Source organism: Podarcis gaigeae (assembly GCF_964106915.1).
Source record: "Podarcis gaigeae genome assembly, chromosome: 15".
NCBI lineage: Eukaryota > Metazoa > Chordata > Lepidosauria > Squamata > Lacertidae > Podarcis > Podarcis gaigeae.
The window spans coordinates 43,885,771-43,908,093 of record NC_139692.1 but is presented as its reverse complement, the minus strand read 5'-3'; the positions used below and the strand labels follow the sequence as shown (position 1 = coordinate 43,908,093).

The 22,323-nt window shown below is 45.2% G+C and overlaps 1 protein-coding gene across 1 annotated transcript in view; it reads left to right on the top strand.

Moving 5' to 3' along the window:
- TAOK1 (TAO kinase 1) overlaps positions 1 to 22,323 on the top strand; it is a 67,601-nt gene that overhangs the window by 13,812 nt on the left and 31,466 nt on the right. The window contains exons 2-4 of the mRNA XM_083715064.1: positions 15,070 to 15,296; positions 17,413 to 17,484; positions 21,341 to 21,442. Of these exons, the coding sequence (XP_083571190.1) occupies positions 15,165 to 15,296; positions 17,413 to 17,484; positions 21,341 to 21,442 (306 nt within the window). The 5' untranslated portion in view covers positions 15,070 to 15,164. The remainder of the gene's footprint in view (positions 1 to 15,069; positions 15,297 to 17,412; positions 17,485 to 21,340; positions 21,443 to 22,323) is intronic.

Here is a 22,323-nt window from a genome sequence, read left to right as displayed (position 1 = left end):
AAAGAACTTGCTGTGTGAGCATTCAAGAAAAATAAGCCCAAAGCCTCTATTGGAGTGCACAAAAGTAGTTTTGTGTGAACCTGCAGCTGATACATTGTCTATAAGAAAAATCTGTTTCTTTGAAATTTAGCCAAATAGCATTAGTTGAAATATCTGTCTGATAGATGGTGTTTTTGGCCTCTTGAAATTTATTGAAATGCAGGGAGAGAGGAGGACGTTGACTCCTGGACCTTGCTAGGGACGCATGCCTTCCACTAGGCTGGAAGAACAATGGCTGTGTGTGTTTGTTTTTACTCATCTTCTCCCCACATGTTGGTTAACAAGTTGTTCTATTCAATCATGTGAGGGTTGGAGGGATAAATGTTGGAGTCATACTGGCCTGGTGAAGCAGGACCAGTTGCTTTTTCTCTCTTGTGGGAGTCGTAGTCTGAATAGAGTGGTACATTTCAGAAACATGTAAAACTGTAGTAGTTTGGTTCGTTCAGTCCACAGAGGCTTAGAATCTGGGATTAGGAAGCAAAGAAAATGCCATGGCAACGTAAGGCAAACTCCACATCCAGAATTATGAAAAGTAACAGCATGATTTCCTTGGTTTGCTAAGTATGTTTGGCAGAATTTAGCATTTCTGGTCACACAATTCTGCTTTTCAAAAATTCAGGTTTTTTGTGTAAACCAGCCAGTTTCTAAACATCTTTCCACATCCTAGATGCTAAAACAAAACATGGACATGTTTATAACTTTCCTTTCTTGAGCTTCCCCACCACCAATTATGAAAAATACAGATTTTACCATCTCGCTTTATTTTTAAATGTGCTTGATCTTCAAGTTCTAGTTGTTTTTCCTTTCTGCTTCTTTTGACTGGCTTGATCTGTTTTCTCAAGGGAATTTGCCATGAATTACCTTTTGAACACTGCCATGAATGAAAATCTCATTAGTTCATCTTTTCTCTCCTGTTTGAGGGATTTATATCTTGTATGTGACTTAGCGTGGCAAATCAAATAGGCTTTGGGATATTTGCTTTGCATGCAAAAGCCCCCAGGTTCAATTCCTGGTATCTGTAGGTAGGGTTGGGAGAGGCTCTTGCTAGTTACCCTGGAGACGCACTGCCAGTCAATGTGGACAATGCTGAGCTAGATGGACCAGTGGTCTGACTCAGTTTAAGACTATGCTACTATGAAAGATTTGAGGTGCAAAATGAATTTCCTCACCCTTGATTTCTGCTAACTGAGATGTCAGAATTCAAGCAGCTTTTGGTGTTACCTTCCCAACGTTGATCGTTTTAATTATCCCATTACTTTGGTGCTCAAGCAGTGTTCCACTTTGTTCCAAATCGATAATAGCTTGTTTTCTGGTACACTCTAGTTTTAGCTGATCTGAGAGGTGCTTGCACATGAAGCTGTCCCCACCCCCACCCCCCGCTAAATCTGTTGTGTCTGTCATTCACATGTTGTAGGTGATAGATGTTGTAGGTGTTTTATTAGATTGGCTGCTCTCTGGTCACCCTAGCCTTTGAGGGCTGTGTGAACTGGGCCGTCTTGTTCAGTGCCATACCCTGACAGCATTCCATAGATTTCAACTTCCAGATACCAAGGGGTAGGCAGGCCTGCCATGGTTAGATTTGCACTAGGAAGCCTTAGATTGAGCCTGTCCAGCAGGATAGGTACTGGAGCATGGTTGGATGCAAGCAGGATATTCAGGGCTGACGGGAAGGACTGGAGCAGCAAGTCAGCATCAAGAACCAGGGGAGTCAGCCCAAGAGAGCAGGTCAGGAACAAACAGGCAGCAAAGGAGGAGAATCAATAGCGTTTACTTTTGAGTAAACATGACTGCAGTTGTGCTCTGCCACTCAAGTGACTTGAAGCTGATAGGCCAAAAACAGGCTGCACTTCAGATGCATAGGACACAATTTGTCTCTGCATCCTGACTCCTCAGTGTATGGTGGTTGTTGCTTGGATTGGGTCTCCCATCTCCCCCCACCCCTCAAAGTTAAAAGTGCTAATCCATCGTTGCCCCTTGTCTCCTCTCACATTTGATCATTATGATGCACAAGGAAACCATGCACTGGTAACCTCAAGGTTAGATTACTGCAGTGCATTATATGTAGGGCTGCCTCTGAAGACGGTTTGGAAACTTCAGCTGGAGCAGAATTCAGCGGCTAGGTTGCTCACCGGAACAAGACGGTTTGAGTATATTACACCGATCCTCATCTGACTTTACTGACTACCAATTACCAGTAGTTTCCAGGACTAATTCAAAGTGCTCAGGACCACAATACCTCAAGGACCACCTCTTTTGATATGAACCCCCTCGGACCCTGATAGCATCTTCTGAGGCCCTCCTTCATGTGCCTCCTCCTCAAGAGGTCCGGAGGGTGGCAACATGAGAACAGGTCTTCTCTGCAGTGGTTCCCTGACTGTGGGATGCTCTTCCAGGGAGGTTCGCCTGGCACCTTCATTATACACCTTTAGGCACCAGTGTTCCTCTTTAACCAGGCCTTTGGTTGATTGACATCGTATGCCCTTTCAAAATGTGTTGGGGGGGGTTATTGGGTTGTTTTGTTTTGATTTTTGATTATGTATTTTGTGGTTTTATATCTTTATCCAGTCAATCGCTCTGAGACCTGCAGTTATAGGGCGGTATATAAATTTAATAAATTACAATAACCTCCTTGAAGAGGTTTTTAAAAAGAGGTTTTCTAGAGGAGACTTTGCAAAGGTGTTTGTTAAACAGAGCTAGCTGCCTGACACATCAGTTATTTTCTTCTGATAGGTTTAGTAGACGTTTGTGTGGATGCAGAAATCTTTTCTGTGTGCTCTGTAGCCTTTTCCACAGGAGCTGCCTCTTACTTTGTTGCTCTGCTGAACAGGCCCTGGATACCCAGAGGAACCAGCATCTCTTGTGTGTCATCCTGAATGAGACAGGCACGATGAATGGCCATCCTTAGCATTAGAGGCCCTGCAAAGAGCCCTTACTTGTTCATTGCTATTTTGGTGCCTCGGGTTTAAGATGACACCACTTCTAATGCTTCACCAATTGCTCCAGTGAAGTTCACATTTACTGCCCTTTAAAGTTCTCTTGGAGGTTCTGAAGCTTAAGTGGCATGACCTCAGGGGGAGGTAGCTGACGACTCTGTCTCATACAGCTGCTCACAGGACGCCTTCCACAGATTTGCTCCTTTTTAGCTGCTGAAAGATGTGGTGGAAGAAAGTGTCCTCCCCCTCCTGCCAGAAGAGATGAGCCCCTTCCTAGACACTCAGCATAGAAATGCAGTAAAATTCCCTGTCCCTTTTCTGCCAGCCCCCAGCATGGCTAATAACTTTTTTGCAGGCCAGTAGCTTTCGAAGACTAATGTGTAGTGTTGTGTTAGTGTGAGGTAAGCTCAAGGGAGGGGCTATTTGCCAGTCAAGCTTACAAGTCACAAAGCTTCTACCTTCTGAACGCTGCTGCCTTTTACAGACACTTCCTAAACACTTCAGTCATGTGTCTGTGTATCTGTGAAAGAGAAACCTGGGGGGTCCAGGCCAGCTCTGTTGAAAAACATGTGAGTTTTGCATGGGCATTGCTGTAAGGATGGATTGTATTTTTCTTTTTCCCCTGAAATCCAAACACCACCTGTGATACTGAATTCCATGAGTGTGGAATAGCAGAAGTCTAATAGAGGTGAAAAGCTGCGTAGACCTTTTTGGCACAAATTGCAACACTTAACAATATTGTGCTTGCAGTTGTCAGTGAACTTCATAGGTAGTAAGTGCTTTTTGAATGCAGAGGAACTAGCTTCCAAGAAAACACAGTACTGTATTGCAGGATGGTGCTATGAGGTGACTGTTGGCCCATAAAATAAAATGGAGGATACATAAATGTCTTCAGAGAGGTGTGAAATGCTCACTGCTTTGTGACTGAGTAATAGGGACAACTTTTAATTCTTCACCTTGTAGATGGATTTCTCTCTTCCAAATGCCCTTGATTTGTACCCTCAATGTGGACTGTCTTCAGAGTCAAAGAATTGAAGAAGTTGTTGTTTGTTGCAGTGCAAATTCACACAGGGAAGTCCTCCCTGAGCCCCACTGAAATGAGCAGGAGCCAGCAAAGTTCATTGTGGCTTTTGCACTCAAACCTTAATTTGCTGATTCATAGCCTCACTTTGTCATTTGACATGGATAGAGGCTATGGTGTGCCAGTTCTATATTTCAAGCATATTTTCAATTTAATTCTGCTTTCAGGCATCATTAATAGGTAACAGTGAAAGGAAAAAACTTGGTGAAACTCTCAGTTTGCCTCCCTATTCATAAAAGAGATAATAATTCTCACTGTCAGCTGAAAGCCATTCAGGAAGAACTTAATGGTGTGTTTAGAGGATAATTTTAATCTCTGTCTCATGCACTCTGTGGAATTGTAAGTAACCTCATGCAACATAACAGAAAATCCCTTTCCTCCCAGGCCCTTTTGAGCGATTGCGGGGATGAGGGGGTAGGTGTGTGTTTGTGGGGGAATTATTAGAGGAGGAAATTCATTTCTGCTTCTACATTAGATACTGCAGAAGGAAAATAATTTGACAACTGGAAGAGTGGTTGCTCTGCATCTGGCTTTGATGCTGCAAAATCCTGTCCTCAACTTTGGACAAGCATTTAAAAAAAAGAAGCATTGAAGTTTCATTTAACATGATGTCCTCAGTTTTGTCCCGTGTGAAATTGTTTCAAAAACCCAGCTAGCAGTGCTTCTGACTAGAAAGTTGTGAGAAGGGAAATGTGAGGGTCTGAATGACCCTCCAATAAACCCAAAGAAGGTTTAAACAAAGTTAGAAACTTCACCAGTACGTAAATCTTCAAATAATTTATGCTCCTATTATTCAGCAACTTCACATGAGATTTTAATGTTGTAATATGTTTTCTCTTTTATTTCTTTAAGGCTTACTGGAAATTTTATTTTCAGAAGTTCTTGCTCCTGCCATCCAGAAACTAGGTGTAAAAGTAGACTAGTCATGTGATAGGAGTCCATGCATACAAGAGGAGATTGCAGTTATGTGCAAACACTCCCTTAATTGTGATAGCATTGACACATGTGCTAAACTTTTAATTGTATTTTCTCCAGATTGCCTCAGGTGCCATTCCAGTGGTGGATTATATGCCTCTCAGGCTTATAGAAGGCAGCCCATTAACATACAGGGCCTGGAATTAGCCGCTAGGAACATCACACTTGATCCTGTCTGCGCCTGTCAAATGTCTCAGCAGGAAGTGTGTGGTTTCTTCCCCTGCAAGAATTATTCTAGAGACTATAAGGTGCCAATGTTATATATGTGTAATTCCTGATAAGTTCCAGTGTTTCTTCTCAGTGAATATTACTATTATTTATTCAATTTATATACTGCCCTTTATCAAAAGACCTCAGAACGTATGCTCATCTTCACCAGATCCTTAGGGAACCCTCGTGTACTACAAACCATGAAATAAACCTTAAACATCCCTAAGGGACACACAAGTAGCTTACCTTCAACGTAAAAGAACACAGCAGTTGGCTGGTGAGAAACTGCATCTCCTAATAAAACACGTAGTGGAATTCTGTCTCCAGACATGGCCATTGTGGTGAGGACTTTTGTTTTGTAATATTGGAAGAGAAGAAATAAGAAAGCAGACAACTGTGCATCGCGAAAGAAAAGTTTGTATGCAATAGTTTGGGGTCTTCCTTGTACCCCCTTCAGATGCAGAATGTTTAGTCACCATGTACATTGGCTTTTCCTTCTTACACACCAGTGTCCCACCGATGTAGGCTTTCAACAAATGTAATGCAAATTAGACACCCCCCAACATGTATTCTTCTCCTAACAGCAATTAGGTCTCATTTAAGGGGAAGTTATATCGGTAAATTAAGTGTGTTGCAGTGGGGATCTTTCATGGGCCTGGAAGTGGCTTATTTTTATGTATGAGTGAATTTGAAGAGAAGATTTATTCATTTGACACACTAATTCTTGGCAATATTGTTATATGGAGACAACAATTATATAGGTGTGTTTCTACTCTGGAGGTAGGATGTCTTTCTGATTTTTATAAGTGGATTGACTCTAAAGACAATAATGCACAGTTTGAATTGCATTTAAGGAGTCCACAGATTTATTGAGGTAGAATCCAACTGGAAGGAACCCAGAGGGTCATCTACTACAACACCTTACAATGCAGGAATCTTGACATAGAATTGTATAGTCATAACCCTAAACATACTGGATTTTATCAATACTCATATTCAGAGTAGACCTGTTGAAATTAGTAGGCCTGTGCAAGTCATGTAGAGTAATTTCAACCATAGCCCCCTTAATTTCATGGGATTTTCTCTAAGTAGAATTTAGCTGGATACAATTTGTTATTAACAGATTGCCATATAATAATAAAAATCACATAGGAAAATCAACTTTCTTACCCTTCCGGAACATTTTAGGATTATCCTAGGCGTGCATTATATAGACAGTCCCACTAGATGAGAGAGTTGTGGTGTACAGCATTAGTCCTCAAGGAGAATGTGCAGGAATCTTCCTGTGACATAGAGGTCTGCTCTCCTCCACAATGGTACCCTTGGGTGGTTTTCATTGCATGAAGAGATGCTTATTTCCCTGTGCCCATGAGAATATTGCATCAGAGGTTTCTTTGTCTCAGTGCATTCTCGCTATCAGGTTTTACCTTGTAGAGCTCTCCACTTCACCCATGGTGACTTACAAATGTTGACAGATGGAGAAAATCAGACAGGGCTCTTCCCAAACCCTACCTAGAGATGGAACATGGCACAATCTGCATGCAGATCAAGTGCCCTACAGATGATCTTTGCTTCCTGTCTTTACCACCTGCCACTTGAGATTGCTTGGTGTGAAAGTGCCATACCTAGCATGTCCATAAGTAAATTGCCTCACTATTATTATTATTATTATTATTATTATTATTATTATTATTATTATTATTATTATTATTATTATTATCTGTATCCCTTCTTTCCTCCAAGGAGCTCAAGGTGGCATACAAGATTCTTCTTCTTCCCATTTCATGTTAAAAACAACCCTGTGAGGTAGGTTAGACTGAGAGATGGTGACTGGCTGAAGGTGACCCAATGAGTTTCATAGCTCAGTGGGAAATTGAACACCAGTCTCCCAGCTTCAAGTCCAGCACTAGAAGCTGTCTTCCTGGTCAAATGGAACACTCCCCCTCCCCTCTTTCCCAACCATTCCAATTAATACAACACCTGGGGGTGATTCTGTACTCAATGGTGCACCAGATAATTCTGCCTCCAAACAGGGAATTTGGACTGATGACCTTGATCAACAGAATTCAACACAATAGGTCAATCAAGATCAAAATAGTCACCCTACTTTAGGGATCCATTGTTTCAAATATCAGGGCCCTGCCATGGGCTTCCTTCCTTCTGTTGTTTGATAGCAGAAAACAGTGGGCAGGGATGATGGGAGTTGTAATTCAGTAACACCTGCAGAGCCAAAGGTTTCCTGCAAGATTTGTCTCATCTTGCTGCTTCCTTGACCTAGTGGGTGGACAAATCTTTAGCCAAAAGTGGGGGACCTCAGGGACAGAGCAGCAGGATATATTGATTATGGATGCCAATCTGAGGCTCCTCCATGAAGCCAGGAAATAACAAGGCACTCAACAAGCACATCTTTGACCTTTGGTCTGTTACTTTGGCACTCTAATAATGGGCTCTTTGTCTTCAGACACAGCAGACATATCAAGAAATTGTTCAGCAGGCCTCTCTTTCTGTGCTTCCCCCAAACCTCAAAATATGAAATAGGCTTCTCTGGATGGTGAGGTGGCAACTTGCAGGAGGTTAGAGATGGGGGCAGGGAAGTTAAGGGAATTAGCCTGCTCAAGTCCCTGACAGCTTAAGAGAAGTACCCTGGAGGAGAGTTGGGGGTTTAGGGGGGCAGGAACTGTCCTTGCTGCTCTTGACACACTGCAATGTTTTGTTGCAGATCCAACTTGTCCTCCCAGTGGCACAATCTGGATTGGTTTGTTCTTCAGTGAGATAGCCTGAGTTGTTTTAAACCCAATACTCTGCTGCACCAGGGTGACTACACTCATGCATGCATCCATCCATGTGCATTGTGCTTAGGAGAGATGTGATGCTCCTCCCCACCCCAGGCCACGTATTTCCTTCTGGTATTTAAATGTGGCCCTTCACACTGTAACTAATCCAGCTTTTAAGCCAATTTGCTTAGTCAATTCTCTCTTGCCTTTTTCACTTTCACTGTAACAGGTAGAGTGTTGTAATTTGGGGAGGGGTGGGGGCTTTAAGATTGTCCATTGGCCAAACCTGGATTTCCATGTTTCATGGTCACTCTCCTCATTTTGAAGAAGGGAGAGCAGATGAGATGTTTGGGCAGTTGGGACTTTCAGCTCCAGGCTGGGTCCTTTTAGGACAGATGTGTCATTATTTGTAACCTGTCAGAACACAATAAACGCAGGCAAAAAGGTCGAGACAGCATCTTTATCAAGGTGGGTAAAAGTTTGTGTTATGCAAGCCTATAAGGCCCCCAAGGCTTCTCCTCTCCTAGCACAGGCCGCAGTCCCTTCTGTAAGGGCCAGCTTCCTGGGCAGAGCACTTTGAGACATTAAAAGATGACAACTTCATTTAGGAGTCCATTGTGGAAACCTCAATCTATTCAGTTCTTTTCTCTGATCCTCAGTTCTTTTTCCCAGTCTCCAAATTCTTTCAGGTGTCAGTCCAAGCCCACTCCTCTGTAACAGTGGCAAGTGAGATTGGTAAATAATTTTTTCCTTGAACTCATGGAAAAACTGAACATATTGTCTCTCCTGAATTTGAAAGATTTTTTCCTGATTTCTTCCCTGCTCTGGGTCTGTCAAGGGGTGGGAAACCTCTAGCCCAGGGGCTGAATGTGGCCCTCTGGGGCTCTCTGTGTGGTTCTTTGGAACTCCTCAGGCCACGCCCTTCAACAGCCGGACCTTTACCCTCCTTGAGTGTTTCTGGAATGTGTCCTTGAACTCTGATAATGGTTATTGGGGCGTTTGAGAGTGTGTAGGCCTGTGATCCTCTGAAGAGAAGGTGGCCCTCAGCAGAAAAAGGCTCCTCACTCTTGGTTTAAGTCTAGGCAAAGCAGGCAAGGGAGTCCATTGAGAGACGTCAGACTCTCTTTACAATAGCTTTGGTTTTCTCCTTCAGAATATTTATTTTACTTTGGAATAACTTTTCTGAGAAGCTACAGGAAGGGCACATAGGATTCCTTGATGCAATCTCTCCAATTAGGGTGTGTGTGTGTGTTTTGCCAAATCCTGAGAGTAGTCTGTTTGAGCTTTCTGTGGGATTAGGTTAAATGACGGAGCCAGCATTATGCTTACTCTCCATTTTGAGTCCGGCTGCCTTTTTTGATTGGATTTAAGTGTTGCATTGTGTCTGATTACATTGTGTGGGATTTTTGTTTTTAAATTGTGTTATTGTGCAGCACTGAGAGATTATGGGCATCTGATAAATAAGCAAACAATACCAACTGGTGCAGTGTCACCTGAGGTGCCCAATTGGGTTAGGGTTAGACTTCAGACCGAGGTGGCTAACCTGGCATTTCCCAGAGGTTGTTGGCCTCCATCTCCCAGCAGCCTGCATGACCATTGGAGAGGGGTGATGGGAGTTGCATTCTAGCACCATCTGGAGGGCCACAGGTCCCCCATCCCGGCTTTAGGACAAACCTGAAATATTGCTCTGCCGATTATTACAACCGTTTCTGGATTTGATAGTGAGCATATAGTACAGCCTTTCCAGACCCCCCAGAAGTTTTAGATAACTGCACCTATCCACAGCAGCGGAGAGCCTTACCACGCCTATCCATGTTGATGGAGGGCCTTTCTGGGCCAATCCAGAGTGGTGGAGGGCCCTGCTGCACTTCCCCATGGGAGCGGAGGGCTTTGTGGGCATCCCCACAGCAGCAGAGGGCCTTGATGGGCCTTCCTGTAGAGGGCCTCCCTGGGCATCCCCACAGAGGTGGAGGGCCCCACCGCACCTTTCTGTTAGGCTGAGGCTGCACTGCACTTCCCTGGGGCAGTGGAGAGCTTCCTGCGGTGGTGGAGGGCCGTGCCGGGCCTTCCCATGGCGGTTGAGGACTTTAAAATGTAAATAAGTAGTAGATTTATTAAAAATGTTAAATAAACTTCCATATAATTTATTTAATATATTTTCAACTAATTTAAGAGTAGTTTAAGTGATTTACTAGTCAGGTTGCATCTGCTTCCCCACTCGGAGGTCTAAGTGGAATCTGTGTGTGCATAAGCCCTACTAAGTTCAACTAAACTTCTACTTTCCTGGGAGCAAGCCCCATTAAATTCAGTAGGGCTTGCTTGTGAGTAGACATGCATTTGCTTGCACTGCTTACTGACAAACATCCTTTGCACCATTCTCACACAGTATCCAACCTTCCATTTTAGCATAAGGTAGCCAGCTAAATCTTCTCCCCTCCATCTGCCCCCCCCATGGAAAGCCCCCCCCCAAGCCCTCATCCCTCCAATCTATCCCTTTTTATCAAAGGGAGGGAGGGCAGGTAGGCTAATTCAACAGAAAATGATGCTCAGGACCCACTGGTCGCCAAGCATCTTAAACTGGGGCTTCATCCTCATAATAAGTGTTGGAGATGTAGTAAGGGCATTGACATCTTAGAGTAGCTCCAGAGCATGTGGACTAAAAGTGTCCCTTTTTGAAAAGAATTATATTACCATAGTCAGTTATATCATCCAAGCTGTATATTACTTTTTAATAACGTACTTTTATGACTTATATCAGCTTCCTTTATCAGAAAGTAGACCAGGCAGCATGAGCTTTCTTAATAAGTTAAATAAAAATCAAAACTGGTAAGCTGCACTGATGCCTCAAAGAGGCCAGGAGATTTTGGAGTTATTAGATTTAACTGTCAAAGAAATGAAACTAGCGTACAACAGAACCAACTGTGAAAACATGTGGTACTCAAAATGACAACCAGTCTTAAAATGTTTGTGCAGAATATCAAGTTAATGTTTGGGGATCCGCAACATGACACCCTCCCCAACCCAAAGGAAATATTTTTTTCTTGCTGTGCACAAGGGGATCCAGTTCATTCAAGTCGTTTTTCATGGGATCCCTGAATTCTCCTGCAATTTACTGCAAAAGCTTCATTGTTTAGCATTCTCCTGGTACACCAGATGCCCTATTAAAGGCATTGGTGCAATGGGGAGGACAAGAAAGGTGATGACCTTGCTAGGCCAAACTCTTAAGCAACCCTTCAGGAGTGGGCAGGGATATTTCTAACAGCAGCTAGAAAAAGAGCTTGCACATTAATCAAAAAACCATTGGTCATAAAATAACATAATGGCTAAAGCCACAGACTCATAACAGCTACTCCCTCTTTCTTTCTCATGCAAAGTTTAATATGGCTTTATTCTGTGAACCCACCCACTCACCTGCCCTCAAAAATATTTCTTGGTCCAATATGAAACAGGTGCTTGCTGTTTCATGGTAAATGGAGTGAAAGGTAATAATTAAATTACGAAGCATTAAGTACAGGGTTTTTAGTGGGTTGGGATTGGGGATATGATCCTTGACGCCCCTGGTTAAAGTCAGATCTGCTTCCACCTGGTTTCTGGGCAGCCAATGGCAGAGATTCAGATGAAGGTGTCTGGAATCACAGAAGAAAACCTTGTGGTGACCTTGACCCAAGATGAGCTAAAACATGGGTAGGCAAACTAAGGCTTGGGGGCTGGATCTGGCCCAGTCACCTCCAGCCTGCGGACAGTCCGGGAGTCAGCGTGTTTTTACATGAGTAGAATGTGTCCTTTTATTTAAAATGCATCTCTGGGTTATTTGTGGGACATCAGAATTCGTTCACCCCCCCCAATAGTCCGGTCCCCCACAAGGTCTGAGGGACAGCGGACCAGCCCCCTGCTGAAAAAGTTTGCTGACTCCTGGCTAAAACTCACATTAGGCAGCCGTGGCAACAAAGGAAACTGACTTCTCTGCCCCTGCTAGGGACATGATATGTCAAGGTCCATGACTTCTATTTGAAACTACCCGTCAATTTTGATAACCCGTTGAGGCCCTTTAGCACATTCTGCCAACTGCTGAGGCACCAATGGGCCCCAGTGGCTGGTATGGTTGGGCAGGGAGACCAATAGGAGATGTTGCCAAAGCCAATGACGAGCAGAGTCCTCTCCCCCCACCTCCAGCTTTCTCTCCCCGCCCCCCCCCCACTGAGATGCATAAGGGCAACATTGAGGCTGAGGAGGCAGCTGGTGGGGACCCTCTGAGAAAGAGGGCAGGTGGGGGGGGGGCTTGTGATCCTAAAGGACCAGCCTCCACTGCCTTTAAGGGTGTGGCTGCTGTTACTCAGGATGTGGAATTCCTTTTGCTGGAAAATTTATTGAGCTCCATTCAGTTCCAGGACCTTTTTTTTAAAAAAAAAACACAACTTTTTACCTGCTACTTAGCAAATACTTTTTGTTGTATTTGTTAGTTTAGTTTGCTGCGTGTTTGCTTCCATTGTTTTGTTGTTTCTTTTCTGAACCTTCCCCCCTGTTTTTATTGTGAAATTGGCTTTGGTGATGTCAGCTGCCTGGAGAATTTCCCTTTGGAACTGGAGAGTTGCTGGATCTGCTTTTAAGCTTTACACAAAGGCAATGGATGTCATAAACTGAGTGACCAGAATAGTAGGTTACCCTAAGTTTACCAGATTTTTTTTTTAATGAATCCGGGGACACTTTTCAAATTCAACAGATTTTGTATGGGGACTGATTTGTAAATCCGGGGACTGTCCCCGGGAAACGGAGACGTCTGGTAACCTTAGGTTACCCTCCTGCAGCTGTTGGGTGCATACATTTTTGGGGACGTTTTGTAAGGCCACAAAGTGCTTGTTTCCTCCGTAAGTGAATGGGCTGTGTCTTGGGAGGACTCTGCTTGAACCGTGTTGGCTAGCATTGGAAGCTTGTTGCTGCCCTGTCTCTTGGTGACTCAGAGCTCATCCACATCACGGTGGTGGTTGTGGATGGGAGCAGGCCATGGATGCTACCTCTTGAACATAGATCTGTTTACCCAGGGAGTACATAGCCTTGCCCAGAGGCAGGTGTGTGAAGCCCTCTTCTCTCTGGTTAACACAAACAGATACGAGCAGGGTGGGGGGCAGCAGAAGGGCATTTGTGGGATTGCAGCATTTGCATCCTGAACAATGTCTTTTTTGTAAGGACCCAGTGCTGCTTAAAGATGGAATATGACCTCATTACTTTTTGAGCCAGGAAGAATTTCTCCCAGTAATACGGAGTGTGCTGTCACTTATCAGCGCCTCACCCCACCCTTTCTTCTGCTTGATGCTTCTGTTTATTGTTTGTTTTAGAAATGGACTGTAAATGCAAAAAAGTGTTCTATAATCTTAAATTCCTTCTTCAGAGTGAGGATTAAGTTGTAGCATTGTTGGACTTTTCCCTCCTATGTGAGGAATGCGGCAGATAGCATGCTTTCCATGGGGCCTGGCTAGCTTGCACCTAATTCTTTTGGCTGTGTGCAGTGTGTTCCTTTCCACAATCAGCCTTGTTATTTGGCCACGGGTGGAATGGGAGGCACAGTTCCAGTAGCCCTCACCCCACCTGCTCTGGGGACCTGATCCGGATCATGTGCAAAACTGAGCTTGAAAGGGGAACATCAGAGGGGAGCTTGTACCCAGCTCAGTCAGTCACTACCTTCCCTTAAAGGCCCTGTTCAGAGGTGCGGCCCCTTTTCAGTCTGAGGGCCGCAGTCCCTCCTGGGGAGCCTTCCCCAGACTGCATGCCAGTGGTGGGCTGGGCCAAAGGCAAGAGTGGGTGGAGCAACAGGTATAAATTTTCAGCCTTGAACAGCAGGCTAGTTTCTACACACACAAACAAATTGCATGTCCATCTCTGTCCTACATCCAGGCAAGCAAGAGGGTGCTATCAGGGTTCAGTAACACTTCTCCAGCCAGAAACACTCAAGTAGGGTGTGAATCAGGGCCTGGGGGGAGAGAGGTATGGAGGGCTGGATTTGGCCCTCAGGGACCTGAATTTCTCCACCCCGGCCCAATAACTTAAAAAGCCAGGGAGAAGGCTTTAGGTTGGGGTAGACTAAACATGTGGTGTGGTGGTTTCTAGACACTTACAATATTGGCTGGGTTTGGAAATTGCTGTAAAGTCAGTTCGGTTGCTGCCCTTGGAGAATTAGCAGTTGTTTTCTGTTTGGAATCTCCCCTCCCAAATTTCATATGAAATCATGGGGTTAATTCCTCTTGAAATGGGTTCTGACATTATCTTTTTTATGTTTGGCTAGCAAGAATGTGAATATGCATATGAAGGGGTGGGTAGAGACGAAGGTCTTAAAGATCTGTCAGATTTGACTGCACAGTTTCTACATTTCTGCCTCCATTGCTATAGAAACAGGGTTTGCTGATCTGATGTGGTACTGGGAATACAGTTACAGTGTTGAAGATCTGGTTGCGTATGAGTTTTAATTGTGTAATCCATCTAGGTAGATCTAGGCATGCCTGATTTATTCAAGTGCTGTTCTAATTTGGGAGAAGCAGCATGCATTGAAAAGTGGATGCACACCACTTGGGCAGAGTCAGACCATTGATCCCTAGCCCAGGATTGTCTGCTTTGACTGACAACAACTCACCAATTCTCCCTCCAGCTTTCCAGCCCTGCTACTGCAGATCCTTCATAGAGATGCTAGCAAATGCACCTTGGACTTCCATGTGTGACCCTTAAAGAGGAAGACCCCAGTTTGTTTGCTGTGCATTGTGGGAGCTCTGAGCCCAGTCTCTGAATAGCCTACAGGACAATGATGCAGTGTTGCTGCCTGGAGGAAGGGTGGGATATAAATTTAGTAAATGAATAGGAGTGCCTGCTTTGGATTCCTGCATAGACACATTCTGGTGGCATTCAGGATCTCCTTCCCCTGAAAGCACCTTGCAGCGTGGACTGTAGTGGACACCTTGTGCAAAGAGAACCTTTGCTATGCTGCAGCGGTTGGCTGAGGATTTGGTGTTACCTGTATTTTGATTTCCCTTCCTGTAACATGCTGCCTTTTCTCTCCCCTGTATCCTTGCAGTGATCCATGCTGAAAAGGCTCCATTCATACAGATGAGCCCAGGGTCGAGGTGGCACTTTAAACCCAGATAGTCAGTTGGCTAACTGCCCAGCAGAATGCCATCCACCAGCCGAGCGGGCAGCCTGAAGGACCCCGAGATTGCAGAGCTCTTCTTCAAAGAAGATCCAGAGAAGCTCTTCACGGATCTCCGAGAGATCGGCCATGGAAGCTTTGGAGCTGTTTACTTTGTAAGAGGGCTGGGGTTGGGCATGGAGGTGCTGTGGGGCACATGGAAAAGAATAAACTCACAGCTAGCTATTGGCAATCGCAAGGTGTCACTTGCCTCACATGGCACCACTAATGAACATTAATGATGGTTGTGCTTTGCCTCTGCAGTCAGAAGCAATAATCCTTCTGAATGCCTGTTGCTGGAAACTGCAGGAGCGGAGAGCACTCTCTCTTGTGTGCTCAGGTCCCACAGGCATTTGATTGGCCAGTATGAGAACAGGATGCTGGACTAGATGGGCCACTGGCCTGATCCAGCAGGGCTCTCATTAAGTTTTTATGCACACTAAGGGCCCATTGACTTCTTACTCTGCCATTGGCTGTATCTTCATTAATGCTGAGTTATTCAGATGCTGAGTTATTCTGCTCCTGCGCCTGCTTCTTTTGCACAGCTCTTGATTCATTTGCCCCCCTATTTTTCTCTCCCACTTTAGTTGTTGAGTAGATCTCCCCTCAGAGGGTCTGCATTTTTTTAAAGGGCTGGAATAGAAAAAAAAAGGCCATGTAGACTGATCCCATGTTTACTAAGGTGCTCTGAGGGTGGGGGCACTACAGCTTTGCCTGTCCGAAAGAGTGGGTGCACGCACACAGCTGGCTCAAGCCATGGAGGCCTTGACAAGTGCAATCGGGAGGTGTGTGTGTGTCTTCCTTGTGACCCATGTCACAGGAGCAGGCATAGTGAGGGCTTTGCTTTGTTTCCGGTTCGTCTTGAATTAGAGGTTTGTCATTGAGGCTATTAGTACTCAACTCCAGTGTCCTTATCGGGGACGAGGAGGGCCTCCCTGGAACAATAGCGGACCTAACAAAAGTGTGTTGTGTGGAAGTGGAGATGCTTTGCAAGGCTGCGTACTGGCATCTATTGTCAGTGTGGCATTGTGGAACACAGCTGGGAATTGTCACCCCACCCCCCTGCAAGCTCCTTGCACTTGCTAGAGCACTGCAGCATGTGGTCCTGAGGGAGGCCGGGCACGCTCTGAACCAAGCGACCTGGAATTTTAGCTCTGGCTGTTCTTGAGGCCTTGCAGGTTGAGAATGCAAACATGCAAACACAAAAGGCTGGACTTCTGGGTCCTTCTCCTAAATTCTTAGCCCCTTGTCCCTTTTGTCACCCAGCTTTTGGAATTTGAGAGAAGCCTCAGAATGGTCAGTTTCCTCCCAAGAAGGATTAAATTCCTAATAAAATTAGGGATACAGGCATAAAATATTAGGGATACAGGATCCATTCTGGCCTCGGACACCCTCAAGCTTTCTTCTCTTTTTGTGGCTTCTGTTAATCATGTTGATTTTGAATGAGGAGCTAAGCAAATTAGATAAAAATGTTGAACAGTCTTTTCCAGCACCTTCCCATGCTCCTTCTAACTGAACCCTGTTCTCCCACCAAATCAAAAGTGGTTCCCCACCCCCTGGCTCATAAACAGGGCATTGCCCAGCCATTACGTCATGTTAGTACTCAGACTCCGTGGAGTCTGCCAGTAATGCAGATTCTTGTGTCTACCCTGCAGTAAATGACATTTCGCATTTTGGTCCTTTCTGGTTACTTGCCAGGCCAAGCCCACTTCCTCACCTTGTTCAGGGGGTGTCATTGCCAGAGTCGGTAGTTGTGTGCTTTGCCTATGGAGGCTTTAATTGTGCGACACACCTGCAGAGGTCCAGAGCCATGCTGGGGCTGCTTGATTGGCACCTGTGGTCAAGAGGGGGTTCCCAAATGGCCGGCTGTTAGACCTAGATCCTCGCAAAGGCAAAGGGAGTCTATCCCGACACTGGCAGCAGCAACAGCAAAGAGCTTGCTGCTTAGGCTGGGAAGTGAGTCTGACCCAGCAGACTCTGCAGGATTCAAGAGGTCTTGCTTGCTCTAGTGCACAGCTCAAGAGACTTTTTTCACTGGGAAGCTCCCTTCCTCTGACCAGTGCTGGGTGCTGACTGCAGTCTATTCCCCAACATCCCCATGTTCCAGCTTCAAGACCTGCTGTGGGTTTGAGTCCTGATATGTTGGATTTCAATTTGGTGGGATCTACTGCTAGCAGAATAAACGCTGTGACAGCATTGTGGTTATTGGTTTGTTTGTTTTGTGCATTGCAGGCACATGATGTGCGCACCAATGAAGTGGTGGCCATCAAGAAAATGTCTTACAGTGGGAAGCAATCCAACGAGGTACGTGAGGTGTTTGTGAATGGTTGTGCTGCATCTGCTGACGTGAGTTCATTCAAGCCAGTCTCTGCCAACCTGGTGCCCTTCACAGGTTTTGGACTACAACTCCCATTAGCAACAGTAACATGGCTAATCGTCAGGGGTGAGGGGAGTTGTAGTCCAGCACCAAGATTTTGTGGGAGGGGAGGCTGATTTAAGCTCTGCAACCATTGGGGTGACAGGAACTCCTCAGGGTTCTTTCTCCAGAATGTTCCCTTCAACACTTCACTAGTTGAACTGCATGCAGAATGAATATACAAAACAAATATAAAGAGCTGTAGTAACCAGTATCTTTGAGTATTCAGTGTCTCTAGGGACTCTGTAATAATGGGAAAATTCAGTCTGTGCTAGAAGAGGAGGGGAATAGGGCTTCAGGGATCCAGGTAGGCAGCAGGAGAGGGACCTGCGGTGTTTGGAATTCTGAGGAGGGAGCCAGAGAGATGAAGTGTGGAAAAGATTGTTCTTTCCCTGAACACAAGAAACATTTTCCTGCCCTCCTCCCTGAGCCTTTAAGAGGTCATTTCCCCCTGTCTTTAAACTTTATATCTGCAATCATGAAGAGTAGAAGTGTGCTTTCAAAAGCCCAGGCAGGAGCTGGGATTCTTGGGGATCAGTTGAATGCCATTCAGGGAAGCTTTATTTGTAGGCAGGACCGCATCCTTCCAGATTGCGCCCTTAGCGATGAAGTTGGAAAGAAGTGCCACAAGAGATGCTCCTGGGATTTCTTGAGTCTTGTTGCTTCTCCGTGTTGAATTAGCCGGGGACTGATCAGCTGTCCTACAACCTAAAAAGGCCCTCTTTGTGCAAAATGCATGTTGTTATAACATCAGTAGCAAAAGCTGAAACGAACCTAGTGCTGTGGTATTCTGACTTAAGCGCACGTTGGCTTTCCTCTTTGGCCTTCGACATTCCATTCTAAAATTCTGCTTCAAAACAAAACACCCAAAGCTCCATCGCCTGGCTAGCTAACTAAAGAAAACTTGCTAGGAATGGTAGACATGAATGCAGCAGAGGCACCAGCTCAGACAGCAGAGCTTGCTTGCCTGCAGAATTTAATCAAAGGCAGATCAAGCAGAAGCTCCTCTCTCCCTTCCTGGCTCTTTGCTTTGAACAAATCCATCCCAAGGAACTTCAGAAAGATGCAGTGGGGAAACGGTGTGAGCGTGGGAAAATTGCAGGCCAGGCAGATTAAGGTCGGCTTTGAGCGCTACCAGCAAGAGCAAGCCTTGGAGGTTAGGAATGTCACCCACTCTCCTGGCAACCCTAGATCCGCTTGAGTTCTAGATCCTTGGCTGAAGACCCTTTAGTTTCATGTTTGAAAGCACGTGTGGAGATTTTAATGTTATGCTGTGTTTCAAGAACTGCAGCCCTGTCTGGATGTTGTATGAACCGAAGCTACCCTTGCCTGCTTTTCAGCCTAAGGGCTGCATTCCCTTTATGGAAATCTTCGTGGGGGGGGCACATGGTGGTGGTGGGTGGAGCTGCAAATCTAAACTTCTACTTTTGAACCGTAGGCTGCTTTCTACACTTACACACCCTCCGTCCTCTGTCCAGACAAGCAAGATGCATTATCAGTGTTTAAGGACACAGTCCACCCTGACAACAACACTCAAGGAGGGTGCAAAACAGGGCTGGTGAGGTGCAGGGCCTGAGGTTTGCTACTTCTGCCTTAACAGAACAGAGCTATTTATTCAGGACTGTCAGTAGAATGGGGGCGCATCCTGTGCACCAAAGATCAGTTATTGTTAAAACATTTTATTTTCACTATGGAATAACTGAACATGTTTTCAGAACGGCAGGTGAAGAGCCCAGGTGCCAGCAGGCTCTGAGGCTTGGTGAGGGCAGAAGGCCAGGGCAGAACAGCCTAGTTGCTGCTTCTTGCTGGCCTTGTACCTGAAGCCTGGCACATTAAAAGCCCATTTGGCTGTTAAGTACAGCTTCTGAGGCTTAGTGATCACTGCAAGAGGGGAAAGGAGAAAAGCAGAGGTGTGTGACATGGAGTGTCAGCTACCAGCAGGGGTTCACACAACAGCACTCTATCTGGGCTGTGAGGACTTATATTTTTTACACAAAAACCAAAACAAAACAACCACATCCTGCTCTGAACTTGCCCTGGTGCTGAACGCTTCAGGGTGGATGTAGAGTATGATGCCTGCCTGCCATGTAAAAATGCCTTTTAGTGGCCCTTCTCCTACCTGTGTCTTGAGGTACTGCAGAACTAGGAGTCCTTTCTCTGTTTTCCCCACACCAGCCTCCCACATTCCATTTTTATTCTGTTCCCGAAGACTTGTGCATCTTGTTTAACCATGCAATGGTGAAAGTCTAATTTATACCTGTTTCTCATCCTGCTGATTTAATTACTATTGGGCTATAAATACTCTGTTCACATGAATGAAGCACATGGCGCCCGCTTCAGAAATAAGGCTGGATTGTCTCCAGTGGGCGGGTGTGTGTGTCTGTTTTGAAAAACACAGTTTAAAAACTCTTTCTAGATTGCTCCTCTCTTGCCGAAAGAGAAGGCAGCTTAAGTTGCAGTTACATTTAATCATCATGCCAGCAACACTGAAGGGTGAAATGCAGCTACCTTCTCCTCCGTTCTTTCAGTCATAAGAGTTGGAGGTCATCTATTACACACACACACACACACACACACACACACACACACACACACCAGCTCAGTTCAGGATCAGCTAAAGCAGTGTTTCCTAAACTTTTTTTGGGCCACCACCCCCTTGGCTCCATAAACTCATCCCCAGTGCCCCCTACCCTGTAAAAGGAATTATTCAGAATAGCAGGTTGCACAACCCTTTAAGGAAGATAATAACACTGTAAAATTCAAAAGAGAAGCAATTGATTGCACATTTAGTCAAAATCTACTTAAAACGATTTAGTTTAATTAATTCAACAAAATTGATGCACTTGGTTTAGTAGCTCCCTCTGTGTCAATATTTCCCCATGGGCCAACGTGGCTGATCAGAGGACTGAATTCCTCCGAATTCCATCTGTGCCACAACACTCCTGCTTAGGCAAGAGCTCTTGATGCAGCAGAGTAACGCTTGTGGCAAATCATTGTTTCTCTCCTCCGTCAGCAGCTGCATTAGGGGCTGCAAAGAAAGATGGAACACAGTAGTTGGGGACCTCAGGCCTGGGGGTGGGGTGGGTGGCAAATGCCAGGCCTCCCTAGGATACACCCCTCACTGGCATTGCTCTGTGCCCTCAGCGGCGTTCGCCCGGCTGGGGTGAGTCTTTGAATTGTGCCGATGCCTCTTGCATGCCTGGATGGAGGATGGAAAGACGTGTGGGCGAAGCGACCTCTGACATTTGCCCGACTGAATTGTGGGCTGCTCTACAAAGGAAAGGGTTGCATCCGTTGCTCCGTCCTGGTTTGCCTCTGGCCCTGCCCACCACTGGCAAATGGTCCCCCCCCCCCAATAAAGTTACCCATAAGGGAATGCAGCCCTTGGGCTAAAAAAAAAAAAAAAAGTTCCTACCCTGTGGTTCAGTAGTGGGGGTCAGTAGGAAAGGCAGGTTGAAATATGGGTTGAAATATGGATAAATAAGTTTTAACTTAAGTTTATAAAGGTCAGGTGAAAGGGGGAACATAAAGCCTTAAGTGAATCTTGTTCTTGAGTGGAGAAGGGCAGCTGGTGGCTGAAGAGGAATGTGGCCGTTCCTCTGCCTTGTTGCTTCTGATCTTCTTAGTCCTCTGCTTATGTATTTGTCCTGGTCAGATCATACCTGCCCTCTGTCTCCGATTCCCAAAAAACATTTTCTCCCATCTGTAAAGCTTGACCTTCTCCTTCTTTTCTCCCTTTTGTAGAAATGGCAGGATATCATTAAAGAAGTCAAGTTCCTACAAAGAATTAAACATCCAAACAGTATAGAATACAAAGGCTGCTATTTGCGGGAGCATACAGCATGGGTAAGCGCATCTTTCCTTTCCCTTTGTGGAGGGGTGTGTGTGTGTGTGTGTGTGTGTGTGTGTGTGTGTGTGTGTTGAGCAGTGTAAAAAGGAAATGCGTGTCTGCTGGCTGAAGGTATTGAATCAACACACTTCGCCAGCACTTGCCTTTTCCCAGTTGTTACCCCCTGAAAGTTTTTTACAATTCTATTGAATGAATGTATGAATTGCCATTTACATTTATCTGAAGGTGATTTACAGACACACCATAAAAACAGCTGTGAGTCTTAAAAATGGTACAAAAAGACAACCACAGGTACATTTTAAAAACAATACAAAATGAGCATCCAAGAAAGGGACTGACTTATTCAGCTGGGACAGCTTGTTTAAACAAAAACGTCTTCAGTTGTTCAGATAGTGGATGCTAGTCATTTCTCTACAGGCATGCCATTCTACAGAACTTGGGGCTGCCGCACTAAAAGCCCTTCTCTGAGTTACTGTAGAGCCAACTTCTGATATGTTGGGGACTTAAGGCGGAACTCTCCTGCAGAACGAAGTGACCTGCTGGGTATATATGGCATTAAGGCCATGTATATTATATGATCTTTTGAGCTTCTGTAAACTTCTTTGTCCAGCAGGCATTGACTGGATTATTGGGGCAATACTCTTGTCATCCAGTGCCCTTGGCTTGTGAAAATTTTGACCCTGTATGTTAGAGATAGCTGTTTACCTTTTATTTTACCCCCTTGCATGGTTTTATCATCAGACTCATTCCCTGCTTCTACTCTTGCTTGAGACTCAAAGCTCCCGCAAGATTCCTATCATACCAGGCATCTCTCTTGAAAACAAAACGCAGCATCAAAGCTTTGATGAGATTTATGGTATTCATGAGAAGAGTTTGC